We start from the raw sequence: 13,635 nt of genomic DNA on the forward strand, positions 1-13,635 counted from the left end.
GAACACCCTCTGGGGTACTTACCCCCTTCTCTTAGTAGTCTATCAATGCCAGTATGTCCTCAGCTTCTGCTATACAGTCCACGTACCTGTATGTCACTTTACTGTCATAGGTAAAGGACGTCCCCTCAATGCCACCATTTTCTGGAATGTCTGGTTCACCACAAGAAATAGCTGAAGGAACAGAAAAAAACAAACAAAAAGCAATGCTCTTCTTAACTTGGGTGTGCAAAATGTGAGTCTGGGCTTCAAATGGAAAGAGTGATGCACATAATACCGCATTTCTATATCTTACACGCGACGCTCACTCCCAGTGCCCAGGAAACCCGGCCCCCGGCTACACACCTTCACAACGCGGCGCCGGATGATCCCACTCGCCAGACTCCAGGCACATGATCCTGGCGACTCCCTTCAGCTGGTGGCCTTGCTCACAAGAAAATGCTACTTCCGCGCCCACTGTATAAATCTCACCAGAAGAGTGGCCGTTTTCTGGGTTTCCCGGAGCCTTGCATTTCATAGGTTCTTAAAAGAGAGAGAGAGGTTTGGGGCAACAATAAGTGGCTTTCACAGAACCAGGTCAGGTCTCATAGCAAGAGGACCCCCCTCTAGTGAAGGTAAAATCCTGAGGAGTGCTTGCAGGGGGTGGCCTGCAGTCCTGCGGCACATTGGATACCAGGCCGACATAGATTTTAACGGACCCTCTGACAACCATATTTCGAAACAGCAATGACTAACAGAAATGTGCAACAGTTACTGAGCCGTGGAGGTTGGTTTTGCCTGGGAACACCGTGGATGACGTAGAAGGACTCCAGCCCTTTCCTGTCCTTCTAACCCTTAACCTTCACAACCTCACACCACTCTCCAAAGCGTTTAAGCTGATGAGTAGTCTGTACAAAACAAGATTTAAGAAAAGGTTCCAACTTTCCTTTTCAAATAGATGAGGGGACCTAAGCGCCTCCTATGTACAAAGGAAGGAGCTCAGGAGTGCTGGTGGAGTAGACAGTTATGAATTAGGCTGCTAACCATGGGGGGCGGGTAGGGTGGTGGTCAGCAATTGGGAACCACCCACCGTGTGCGGTCTCTTGGAGAAAGGAGGCATTCCACTCCCACCGAGAGTTACAATCTCTGAAACCCACAGGTGCAGTTCTATCCTGCCCTGTAGTGTTGCTTATGATTTAGAATCGATCAAGGCAGGGGAGGATTTGGTTTGGGTGGCGTTGTGAAGCCCTGGAGGTGGAGTGGGTTGTGCTTTGGGCTGCTAATCAGAAGGCCGGCAGTTTGAAACCACCAAGCCACGCTTAGGCTTTCTACACCCGGAAAGATTTATAGTCTTGGAAACCCATGGGGTGTGTCCAGTAAGGTCTCTGTTTGTCAGAATCAAGTTGATGGTCCTGAATTCTTTTGCTTGTTTTTCTTTTGGGCAGTAGTGCAGTGGAGTGAGGCATGTGGTTGCAAACACAAGAGCAGTGGTATCCACGTTCCATAAGCGAAAGATGAGGCTGGCTGCTCTGATAATGATTTATAGTCTCAGAAGCACTGGATAGGGTCAGTATGAGTTGGAATTGACTCAGTGGCAGTGGGTTTGGGGATTTTAGTATGCACAAATTAGGAGTCAGCCCTGCTTAGAAGGGAAATCAGTTGTAGGGAGGTTTGGGATGAGAACAGAGCGACAGGCATGACCATAAACTTGAGTTCTCCAAAAGAAGAAAACATAACGATCGCCTATGTCCAGAGGTCATTTTGGCTATACACCAAGAACTTTAAATGGAATCCTCTCTTGAATAAACTAGAAGGATGTGGGGGAAAAAATCAAGTTCATAAAACAGGCAAGAGAGAGGCTGGCAGAAGCCATGGACTAGATCTCTAGCCACCCTTCCAGTCTGGCAATGAACTCACCCTGACAACAGACAGATCGATGCGGGGAACAGTAACCCCTGGGAGGTGGCATAGTTTAGGATAGTCAACTATACTTCCAGAGGGAAGTATTTACCGAAGGACAAAGTTCAGAAGGGTTAGGAAAGAAGGTGGAATGGAAATAGGAAACATGGGTGGAAGCGGGATAAATGATTGCATTGTGGGGACGCCAACCAACAGCGTGAAACGCACTGCGTAGGACTTGTGGAATGGGAAACGGATCAACCTGCGACTGATCGCCACGTAGGCAACAGTAAACGGTTTTTTTCTCAAATTAAATCCTCTCAAAACCTAAGTGCCACGATGGAAACTGACCTTGAGAAATAACCAGATTATAAACAAAAAACCTCTAAGTTAAAAAAAATGCACGTTTTCCACACGGGATACTCAGCTACATGTTAAAAATATAGCAAAAATTAAATCCACAAAGTAGATTATGAAAGGTGATTTAAAATTCTTTTTCTCAAAGTAGTCAATGGTCATAAAACCTCTAAGGATGTCACACTGAGCTAAAATATAAAACTGCTTATATAGGGTTTACATTCATAGCAATAGGCATACATCTATGCATCTGTATGTACATAGAAAGCATACAGAAAAAGTATCAGAAAAAAATATATACCTGAATTTTAACAGAATTCCATTTCTGGAGGTTAGATTACAGATGACTTTCCTCTCGTTTTAATAATTTGCACATTTCCTCAAGAAAGTGGTAAATTAGAAAAGGTATTTTAAGCATGCCTTGTATATTGATGATTTAGAATCCTTAAAGCCACCTGCACCTCACGCTTTATCTGCTTCTAAATGACGAGATACAACTATGCCTTCAGGCCCCGCAGGCACCCCCCACAGCAGTCCCCATCCCTCATGGCGCGGACACTCTCCTAGTATATTTGAGAATGTAATTGATAGTATTTGCATACAATTTGAACCCAAATTCAGAATACTTATTCTGACTATCCCTCTGGTCAATTGGTTTCCAAGTTTAGTCTCTGTTGTGTTTAAATATTTACATCCTTTTCCTTAGGGTACTGGGCTTAAAATAAAACCTTTCCAGCCCCTCATCCCGCCCCCCTTTTTGGTGATGTCACCTTGTTTCCTATTGTGGATAACTTGACACCTGAAAATTTCTTCAGGTTTCTGTACTAATGTATTTTCAGTGTCCCATTGAGTCTTGTGGATAATTGCATTTCCTTGAGCAGGAAACTTTTTGCAAAGAATGGATGCATCTTACTCTGGGTACCTATTGATTCCCCTGATGATTTGATGCGTGATGTCCAAAATCATCTTTATTTTCTGCTCTCCTGTTTTCTGGGAGTTTCTGTTCACAATGAATGTAAAGAGGCAACGATGGATTGGGAGACAGGTCACAGCACATGTTGTCACAGCATGTATAGATGTGGCATATTTAAAAAAGCAACGTAATGCTGTGTCCCTGAGGCAGGGAACAGAGTGTGAAGCTATAAGCATTCATTTGGAACCTCTGTTGGCTCTGACTTAGCAGGAGAGCCATGGACTAGGTTTCTAGATCTTCTCTATTGTTCTGTACTTTGTAGACATTTCTTCAACACTGGTGATGGGATGGGCTCTCAGTTTTTATTGTTCAGATATTGAGAAGTTGGGAAAGACAGGCACGAAGATAATTTAAAGCACTTATAATTGTTGCTCAAATGTCTTTAAAAGATGTTCATCATCTCTACTCCACTGGGTGCCCTTTGAAATCAAAAACACTCCTAATTTTAATAACATAGACTTGAAATATATGTGAATAAAAACTTGAAATAGGAGTCCCCATTTATACACATGTAGATACCTGCACACGTTTTACCATCTCCTGTGTATGGTGGGGTACAGGAACACATGTAGGATCCAATTGTATTCTGGCAGGCTGCGTGGTCACTACAATCAGATCCAACCGCACATTCATCAACATCTGAAATGAAGACCACTTACAAATATAAAAACAGGCTCATTTTTTCTACAGAAAAAAATCTGTCTCTATTTTTAAATCATTATATATAATTTGATTCAGTGTTTTATATGCAGTTATAACATTTAAATATAATAGCCATAAGTCTATCCCAGGTACATAACCAAAGCGATTGTTTTCTTAGTGAATAGACAGTTGACAGTGAGTCTTACTATGGAAGCTAATAAAAAGTAAAACCATTCTTTGGCACCTTTGTGGACAGTGGCCGTAGCCCAGGGCTTGGTCAGAGTGTACTGCAATGAGATAAAAGTTATCAAAAGGGATGCTACGAGAGCCTCAGGAATTGCGGGCCACCAAATAGAGTTGGGATGTCTGCCACCAGCAGAGCCGGAACAAACCCGGAGAGAAATTGCTGAAGTTATCTCACCAAGGCATGATGGCGAGATGCCATTCCAGCTCCCGTTGTCTGTGCAGAACATCCTGGAATCACCCAGCAAATAGTAGCCATTGTTGCACTGGTAGGTCACTGTGCTGCCAGCGTGGAAGTCCTCAGCTGAATAAAAGCCATTCTCCAAAGCAGGTGGCACCCCACAGCGGATCCCTGAAATGTACCCGGGAAGAACACAGCTCCATTAGGAGGGCAGAGCTCAGAGAACATTATCTTTATATTTTAGAGGCATTCCTTTACACATGAACATTTCCAAGACACAGGAACATTAGCCCGAAAGGGCTCTAAATGTGGTAGTCTACTGCAGTCACACCTGAGCTCTGTGAGTCAGCGCACTCTCCGGGGCATCGTAGGTATGCCATTCATTCATTCATTCATTCATTCATTCAAAGTGTTCACTGAGGTCTCACTCCCTCTAAGTACAAGCCGAGGTGCTGAGGTTACAGTAGTAAACCCAGTAAAATCCCTTCCTTGCGGACCCTACTTGTTAGGGGGTGTCGAGAGACAAGAAACAAATAGATGATATATCGCAGTAGTGCGTGCAATAGAGAAACGTCTGTGACCCCCAACTTAAAATAGCACTCTTTCCATCACCCATCCTCCCACTTTGTATTTCTCTACGTTGAGTCCTAGATTTCTCCTTAGTCCTTACCACTAGCGCTGACCATTATTAGGTATTGAGTGGGAATTATTGTATCTCCATGCCTATCATCTGTCTCTTCCACCATATGAACAGGGACGTCTCTCCCCAGCTATTGCATCTCCAAGACTCTGACCAGAACCAAGCACACAGTGAGTGCTCTACCAGTGCTGGATGAAGGAAATTACACACCTACCTGAAGAGACCTCTTACTCCCCACCCAGCAGTGACCCCTGTCCCTCTGGGCCTCCAGCCTGCCCAATCTGTCTTTTTCTCCCACCCACTTCCTTTGCCCGCCTGCCTGCCTTCACAAGTAGTCTTTGAGGATCTTCACTGGTCACTTCCCTCAGGGCGGCCAGTACAGTTAGTGACACACATGAAGGATCCGAGGAAGACATGCTCCATTTGTTACCGTGAAGAAACTAGCTTTCATCTGGCTTTCCTGCACAGTGCCCCTACGGTGCCAACGCTTTTCTCAAGAGTCCCTGAAATGAGGTCAACAAAGGCAGCTCACGTTCACAGTGAGGAAGAGGGTGGGTCCATTGTCCTTGGTTAAGACAGGACTGCACGGGATTCCCGACCATCTGGAAGCCCGGGTCACAGAACACACTGACTTCGGAGCCTGGCTTTACATCGACGGATGTAGTTCGCAGGTGTGGTACGGATCTTTCTAAAGGCGGGCAATCTGATGACAAAGCAAAGGGGGGCGGGCTTGTCAGCAGCATAGTGACACCACCACCACGTCAGGGGTTTCGAGGCTTACTTTGCACCAGCATTTCAGAGCAACTCTACAGACATCGAAACTAGGTATAACTAGGTCAGAGGCAAGTACGAGTTCTAGAACAACCTATTTGAGTTAACAGCCTTCCCTATTTGCAGCAAAAACCGGGTGAATATTGTCTTTAAGGAAAAAGAAATCAGTGTTTTAGGAAGATGAAAAAATGTTTATATACATGATCACCTAATTCTAAATTCTAAGACTTCTAACAGAGGTAGTTTCGTTCACCCCGAGTTTGAGGATCCCTTTTAACGTTCATTGCTTTTCTCCCTTTGCGCCCTGTCCTATCCTTCTCCCCATTCTGCCCCCAACTCAGACAGCTGCAGGGGAGTAACGCGTTAAGAATAGTCCCCTTCTGGGCTTAGGTGGAGAGCAAATGTGAGAATGATGAGGGCAATGAATGTACAAATGTGCTTTATCCAATTGATGTATGTATGGATTGTGATAAGAGTTGTATGAGCCCCCAATAAAATGATTAAAAAAAAGAATAGGGTAATGAATGTACAAATGTGCTTTATCCAATTGATGTATGTATGGATTGTGATAAGAGTTGTATGAGCCCCCAATAAAATGATTAAAAAAAAGAATAGGGTAATGAATGTACAAATGTGCTTTATCCAATTGATGTATGTATGGATTGTGGTAAGAGTTGTATGAGCCCCCAATAAAATGATTAAAAAAAAGAATAGTCCCTTTCAAACAGGAGCCTTGGACTTTGGTCAGCATTTCACAAATTCACTTTACTCCCCTTCTCATCTCATTTCTTAATCTTATTTTACCTTTGTCCACAATTCCAATTAAAGTTTCGCCTGTTGCACAACATGTACTTCAGAATTTAAAGACACCATCAATCTTTGGGAGGATGGTAGGATAAAAATGAGTACTTAGCTAAGCAACAGACTCCCCCCAAAGTCCACTGCGGTGAAGTTGATTCTGATTCATGGCCACCAGAGAGGACGGAGTAGAACCTCTCCTGCGGGTTTCTGAGACTACAAATCACCGTGGGAGCAGGCAGCCTCATCTTTCCCCCTCTGATCGGATAATGGGTTTGAACCACTCACCCTGTGGTTAGCAGCCCAATGCTTAACCCACTGTGCCACCAGGGCTTCTTAAAAGACAGACAGGCATGCACCCATTGAGCAAGACAGAGTCTTGAATTGGCCCCCCTTTCCAGAAACCCCGGGGTAGTCCAGAGCTGAGAGAAGGAAATGCTGACCAGAACAGAACATGCTCTTGGAGTCCATCTTCACTTTGCCCACAATCCCCGACAGGAAATCCGGCCAGGCTAACACGTTTCCTCTGTTGAGTTCCTCTGGGCATGAGGTAGCCAGGGATTTCACCTGAACGTTCAAGGAGACATCTTTAGACTGGCCTCACATGTTTCACAAAGACACATTCATACCTTCACTTAGTCCTGTTGGAACAGTCACAGACGTTCAGGGGACAGGCTTCTGCATGGTATGATTTCAGGGCCAACAAGAAGGGTCTCGTCTCTCTCCTTCTTCCCGACCCCATTGTTCCTTCTCCCAAATGCTTTCTTCCTGGGCTCACTGTTTCCAGGAAGGCAGATTTCTGTACATAGACAGTCTGCTCTGGTCTAATGCCACGCTGTTTATGAAGGTATTGTAGAGGTGCCCATCTCGTCTAGCTCTGATGGGGTGCTGGGAAAGCCGAGGCTTGGAGAGGGTTTGCTACTGTAGTAATAGGAGCAAACCTACTCAATCATTACTCTGTGCCAAGCCTTCCTGCTGTGGGTTGACCCGAAATAGATTCTGACCTGTGGAGAAGAGCGCCGGGGTGCAGAGTGCATAGAACTGCTCTGTAGGGTTTTCAATGGCGGTGGCCACTTAGAAGCAGATCACCAGCCTGTACCCCAAGGTGCCTTTCGAGGGGCTCAGACAACAACCGTGCAGCCAGGTGCCTAACCGGGGACTTCTAGGTCATACCAGGAATCTCTCTGCAGCACTGGATTTAATCATGTGAAAAATCTGCTCTGTCATTCTATTTATTTATCTTGTAGTGATAAGAAAGTAAAGCTTTAAGAGACGGAAGCACTTGCTCAAAATTATCATAGTGAGTTCATGGTATAACTGGGACCGGAAGCAGGCAGTTTGGGTTCGCCCTGTCTTTATTCACTAGCCCATTTGTGGGTATGTACCATCTTGGGCCAACCTAAATCTTGGAAGCTTTACTTAAAGGGATTTGAAGCACTCCATTCTCGATTATTCCTCCCATCTTTAAAATGGTATGATTTTATAAAATAACAATTTCCAATACCTTTTAAGTATACTACCACCAAGAAACTAATTATAAGAGGGTGGATGGGGTGGGGGGAGTGGGGGATATATTGGAAGCTTTCAGCAGGTAACCTCTGCCTGGCTTATTCTCTGACCCTACCTATAAATGACATTGGTGAGATTCTGCAAACCAAAAGCTGACAGCAAGATACGGCATCATTAGGCTGTTCACATTTGTACTGGGTTTGTACCTTTGAATCTCATTACTGTCATACACTGAAAATGGAATTGACCTGCTGTGGAGACAGGACATAGTCCCAGAGGTTGAGCTGGCTAATGGAGCCCACAAAAGACTCTGCTGGATTGAATCCCTCTCCTTTTAGGTCTTGCTCTTGTCCGAGAACCAACGCGCCACCACCTAAAGAGAAAGAGAGGAAGAAGGAGGGACACTGGCATGATTGTTAATTCTGACAAGCTAATTTGCTGAAAGGCAGGTCAGTATAAATAGAAGATTGTTGAAAAGTGCAATGAGCTAAACCTAAGGCTAGTTCTATCAATAAGAGCAGACCCAATGATTTCTAGAGCAACTTAAAAATGTTAGCTATATTTTGGGAATATTAGATTGGATTCATGAATATTCACTCAACTTAAGAACTCTATGTATATAATATTCTGTCACACAGAATAGGTTAAGTTCACTTTGTTGACTTCTTCTAGGGAATTATCCTCCATGACAGACTATAAGAAGTCTCATTTCTTATTCCTTAGCCTATAATGCTATGTTTATTAGTATTTTATTATAGTTCAGTGCAACTTATTTTCAGAATGCACAGTCAATGCTTTTTTCAGTTTTGTTTGTTTAATCTTCCTTCATTGAAACGCCAGTGCAAAAACATATGCAACAAAGAAGACTGAGCCATGAGGTCTCCTAGCGCAAGTCCTTCTGTCGGCAGATGCGCCCAGAGTCAGGCATGATGCTGGGAACGGGCTGGTTAAAACCTTCGCACACTCTCCTCTCTGAAGGTTTATGCTAAGACCTTTTGAGAGGAGTGCTTGAGTTCTATTCGAAAAAGGGCATACACAAAAATGAGCCATGAGCAGCCTTTCTGCTTGTCTACCAAGTACAAACGATCTCCTTCCAAAAGATAACACAACCCCAAACCAAACAACACAAGCAATTACTCTTGTTGGAAGGCAATTGTAGGATGAGCTGTTGTTCCTTCAGCATGCTTCCTGGCTGTCTGTCTGTCTGTCTGTCTGTCTATCACCTATCCCAAAAGGCCGTTCCTAACCATAGTACCATATAGCTCACCTGCGAAAAAGCTCCAGTTAATTCGCAAAATCAGGGGAAAGTAAATGCCACAGGTAACTGTTGATCTTTGTCTAAAACCAAGGACAATAACCGCCAGCAAACCTGTTGCCCATTTACAGACCACCACCCTGAGAACAGGCTGATTTTGCTGAGCCATACCAGGGATAGCAGAGCCAGTAGAGAGGCCGGAGCCACCATCTGATAGTTTCCCATCTAGATACACTTTCCAAGCTCCGTCGGCACTTGTCCAGGTGATTCCGATATGGTGCCACTTGCCATCGTTCACCGCGGGACAGTCCGTTATCCTTTCCTTGCCGTTCACATACAGAACCCAGCTGTGGGGGGGAGAGCAGGTGGCGCAGTCAGCAGATATACATGGAAATTCTTTCTGTAGGACAAATTACATCTTTTTTCCTCTTTTTTTTTGGTGGGTAATTTATATAATCTCATCTCTCCTTTTACGTATTTGGCCACATTTCATAGGAGAAGACTTAATTCACAAATTATACAGTACTGTAGCTTATTGGGTGGTAGGAGTAAACCTTAGGATAAACTAAGAAAAGCGGATCCAATTTGAGACAAGTCACCAACTGGCTATTTTATAGAGAGGAAAGAGTAGGAGTTCTACCAATATCAGTTTGTTTTCATTTCTCTAAGTGTATTCCTGAGACTGAGAATAATCTTGTAATGTCCCAGAGAAAGTGAGTTCCATTTCATGATTGAATGCTTCTACAGGCATCTCCTCAGAACCTATATCAACATATTTATGAAAAAAATTCAAATGTAGGGTTTCCACCACAAGAGAGGGATTTCCTCGGGTTGAGAAGAGAGCTCACGGGGTCCTGAGACCGACAACTTACAGCAGCAGGCTGAAGACTTGTGTGGAGACTGAGGGTCAATGTCACCACAGAAATGCCTGAGGCCGTGGAGGCCTTGGTATGTAAAATCAGGAGCACCAGCGAAAACAGCAATCAGAAATGGCGTCTTAGCGCTGTCGTTCTGCTGTGAGGTTTTAGGCAAATCATTTGGCCTCTCGGCAACTTAGCTTTCCTCTCTGTGAAATGGGCACGAATCCCTCAGTGCCACATCATGGCACTCATGTGAAGTAATGCATACGAAAGCACGACGCCTGTCTAAGGGAGTATCGCTAAACCTGGGCTCTCCTACAGAACTTGTCTAGATGGAATATTTAGTCATTGACTTCTTGCTGTTCTGCTGTGGCCCTGGACCACCCTCCTTCTCTCTCCCTCGCCGAGGTTCTACCTTGATGTCAGGGTAACGTCCTAAAGATGATCCCCACAGAGGTAGGGCGGCGCTCTACTGCATCATCGTCCCCACACGGCATTCAGGCGCTATACTAGACAATCCGTTTACCCGTTATAGTCCGTCAGGAGGAAGGTATTGTCCTGGCCATTGTCAAGTGCATAGGAGATTGGTGTTCCATAGTTGAAGATGTCTGATGATTTCATCCAGAATGTGCAGGTCACGGCGCGGAGAGACGGCAGCACTCCATCCAGCAAGACATAACCATAGATCCCAGACACCTCAAAGTCCAGGTTAAAACTCCTAGACCGTTCTGCAACGAGTAAGAAACATGTGCAGATTGTAGCCCATGAAAAGGTACCTTTCAGTGGTTCTGGGTCCGAATCAACTTAACTGCACAGAACAACAACAAGGGTAAATTCTCTCAGAACATAAGCTTATTTGAGAGGCAGTTTCAAAGTGAAACGCATGTCATTTACCAAACAGATGGCATTCTCTTCGAAGATGCTCATTGGCGCGTACCTGAGATGCAAAACCACTCAATAGTGGAAAGGAAACAGAGAACTGGAATCGTTGGAAGGGGAGGTCGAACTGAGGAGTTCTTAACAAGGGTAGACTCTAAGGCATGCCTGTAGAAACCAAACTCAGACTCGAAGGAGCCTGACAGGACACAGTAGAACTGCCTCTGTGGGTTTCTGACTCTGTAAATCTTTATAGGAGTAGAAAGTTTTGTCCTCCTGTGGTGCGGCTAGTGGTTTTGAACTGCTGACCTGTGATTAACAACCTAATGCATAACCACTATGGGCCAGCAGCACCCTCACAGAAGAGAAAGGGGAGGTAACTACAGGAACAATGGTCCACCCTACCCAGGGGTTCTGGCTTGTCTCTCTTTCCCAACACCTGTGTACTCTCGTCAATAAATCAAAACAAATTAAGTCTACAGTTAAAAGATCACCTGTTTCCTTTAAAAAAGTAGCTTAGAATTAGCTTACTGGATCACAACCGGATCCAGGGACTCTCACACCTCTTAAGTCAAGTAGCTTATCAAAGGACTCCTAAATATGAGAAGAGTTGTGCTAAGTAGAGTTTTCTTTACCTCCCTTACATCCCTACGCGTCACTGTCCTCACCTGCGCTACTGGAGATGCTCGTAATTGAACCTAGTCGATTGGATGACCACCTCGGGGGACACAGAGTGGAGCACAATATTACTAGATGGAAGGTGTGAGTGATTCACTTGGCAGCCACTGACGACAACAGGTTACAGGACGATTGTGAAGACTCTTTAATTTTAACTGAATAATTGGGAGTTAATACATATATCATGCCATCGTTCAATCATGCCACGGACAATTGTACAATTGCTACCACGATCGGTTTCCAAACATTCTTTTTCTTCCTGGATTCCTTGACATTATTTCCCCCACACCAGCACCACCACCACCACTGTACCATCCCTCCCCTGCCCCCCAAACCCTTCTTCTACTTGCTGTCCCTACAGGTTCCACTATTCTCAGTTTCATAGACTGAAAAACCAACAGTTTCAAGAGGGTGCCCTCTGATGACATAACCCTCTGAGAGGCACCCTTATGTGAACAAAAAAAAAATACAGAAAATGTTGAACACCAGATCCAGTCCAGCGTGCATCACAGGGGGACCAACTGACAAGGCTTTAACAGTTCAAGTCAGATTTATGCCTTTGATCTTCTATATTCATCTCCCCATTGTCCTTATTTAGTAGCCCCTTTCTTCCACCCCTCAGGCTGTGTGCTACGTAGCTCCCACAAATGAATCTTGGAACTCCTAGTGTCAGCCATAGCCGTCTGCAAACCAGATTCTCACAATTTAGCCTCTGATACTAATCCCCCCCTCGACTTTGGACTATTTGATTTCCAAGCTGTCAGTGTGTAATTATGATGTGCTTCTTCCATGTGGAGTTAGCTGACGTCTCACTTAAATGGCTGCTTGTTTGCAGACAAGCTTTTAAGACCCCAGATGCTATTTGATCTGATAGCCAGGCACCATCTAATTTCTTCACCACACTTTGCTAAAACACCTTATCTTCTGTGGTCTCTTTCTTTGGGTGAGTATCGAGCAGGGCCATGATGTAAAAACTAATTGTTCTTAAGTTGGAGCTAGGATTTAATGTGAGCCAAAAATCTATTCTTGGATCTGTGTGTTTTAAAATTCCTTATTACTTGAGAGTTAATACATATGTCATATCATTCCATAGTTCAATTGTGTCAAGTAGAATTGTACAGTTGCTTCCACAATCAGCTTTCAAACATACTTTTTCTCCTGGATTCCTTGACATTGTCACCCTTTGACCCCCCAGAACCCTTGTGCCCCCCCCCCTTTGAAATCTTTATTCTACACTGGTCCCTATAGGTTTATCCTGAGTTTCATTTACTGAAAAACAGAAAAAGATATAATACAATTTCAAGAAGGTGACCTCCAATGATATAACACCTCTGAGATACACCCTATTATGAACAAATAAAAACAAAATAAAATGAAATAGAGTTTCCTTCATAGGTTTGCCAAATAACACATATGCTAATACAGCATATAGGGCATTGATGTATCAAGACCTTGTTTGTTTGCCTACCAACAGTTCATCAATATTGGCACAGCTGTCTTATGCTTTCTCAGATGTGGGGGAAAGACTGTTTCCTCTTAGGCAATCAGGGCAGGACCCCAACCTTTCACCGCTCAAGGTTGTGAGAAGGCTTAGCCAGGAGAGCTGATGAAGCAGCCACCTGAGATAAAACAGACACTTTGCCTCATGTTCCCTGGCCAGGCTGCAGAAGCAGCAGTCTGCAAACTTATCAGCAACTTCATGTTCCCAACCTCGTCTTTCCCTCCTGTCTGTGGACAGCTGGCTGATAGGTTAATACTTCTTTGTAGACTCTTAAAAATTGTCAAATGCCTTTTGTGTAAACTTGTCATGTGTTGCAGCCCGTGCGCAGGGAGGGTAGTTAAACCTGCTTCAAATATAGTTCAGGGTCCTGAAGTGTCTATGCTGCAGGGTCCCCTGAACCTCAACTTTATTATCATTTTAAATCATTTTATTGGGGCTCATACAACTCTTATCACAATCCACACAAATATCAATTG

At 44.3% G+C, this 13,635-nt stretch overlaps 1 protein-coding gene across 1 annotated transcript in view; it reads right to left on the minus strand.

The window, feature by feature from the left end:
- SVEP1 (sushi, von Willebrand factor type A, EGF and pentraxin domain containing 1) overlaps positions 1-13,635 on the minus strand; it is a gene marked incomplete at its 3' end in the record, with an annotated part of 165,946 nt that overhangs the window by 55,513 nt on the left and 96,798 nt on the right. The window contains exons 25-33 of the mRNA XM_045296537.1: positions 10,631-10,832; positions 9,416-9,591; positions 8,238-8,362; positions 6,924-7,047; positions 5,444-5,614; positions 4,269-4,442; positions 3,725-3,844; positions 343-519; positions 87-171 (exon numbers count right to left, since the gene is read on the minus strand). Coding sequence (XP_045152472.1) covers positions 87-171; positions 343-519; positions 3,725-3,844; positions 4,269-4,442; positions 5,444-5,614; positions 6,924-7,047; positions 8,238-8,362; positions 9,416-9,591; positions 10,631-10,832 — 1,354 coding nt within the window. The remainder of the gene's footprint in view (positions 1-86; positions 172-342; positions 520-3,724; positions 3,845-4,268; positions 4,443-5,443; positions 5,615-6,923; positions 7,048-8,237; positions 8,363-9,415; positions 9,592-10,630; positions 10,833-13,635) is intronic.

This window comes from Echinops telfairi, unplaced genomic scaffold (genome assembly GCF_000313985.2).
Source record: "Echinops telfairi isolate 266 unplaced genomic scaffold, ASM31398v2 ScPeMD7_7410;HRSCAF=8448, whole genome shotgun sequence".
Lineage (NCBI taxonomy): Eukaryota > Metazoa > Chordata > Mammalia > Afrosoricida > Tenrecidae > Echinops > Echinops telfairi.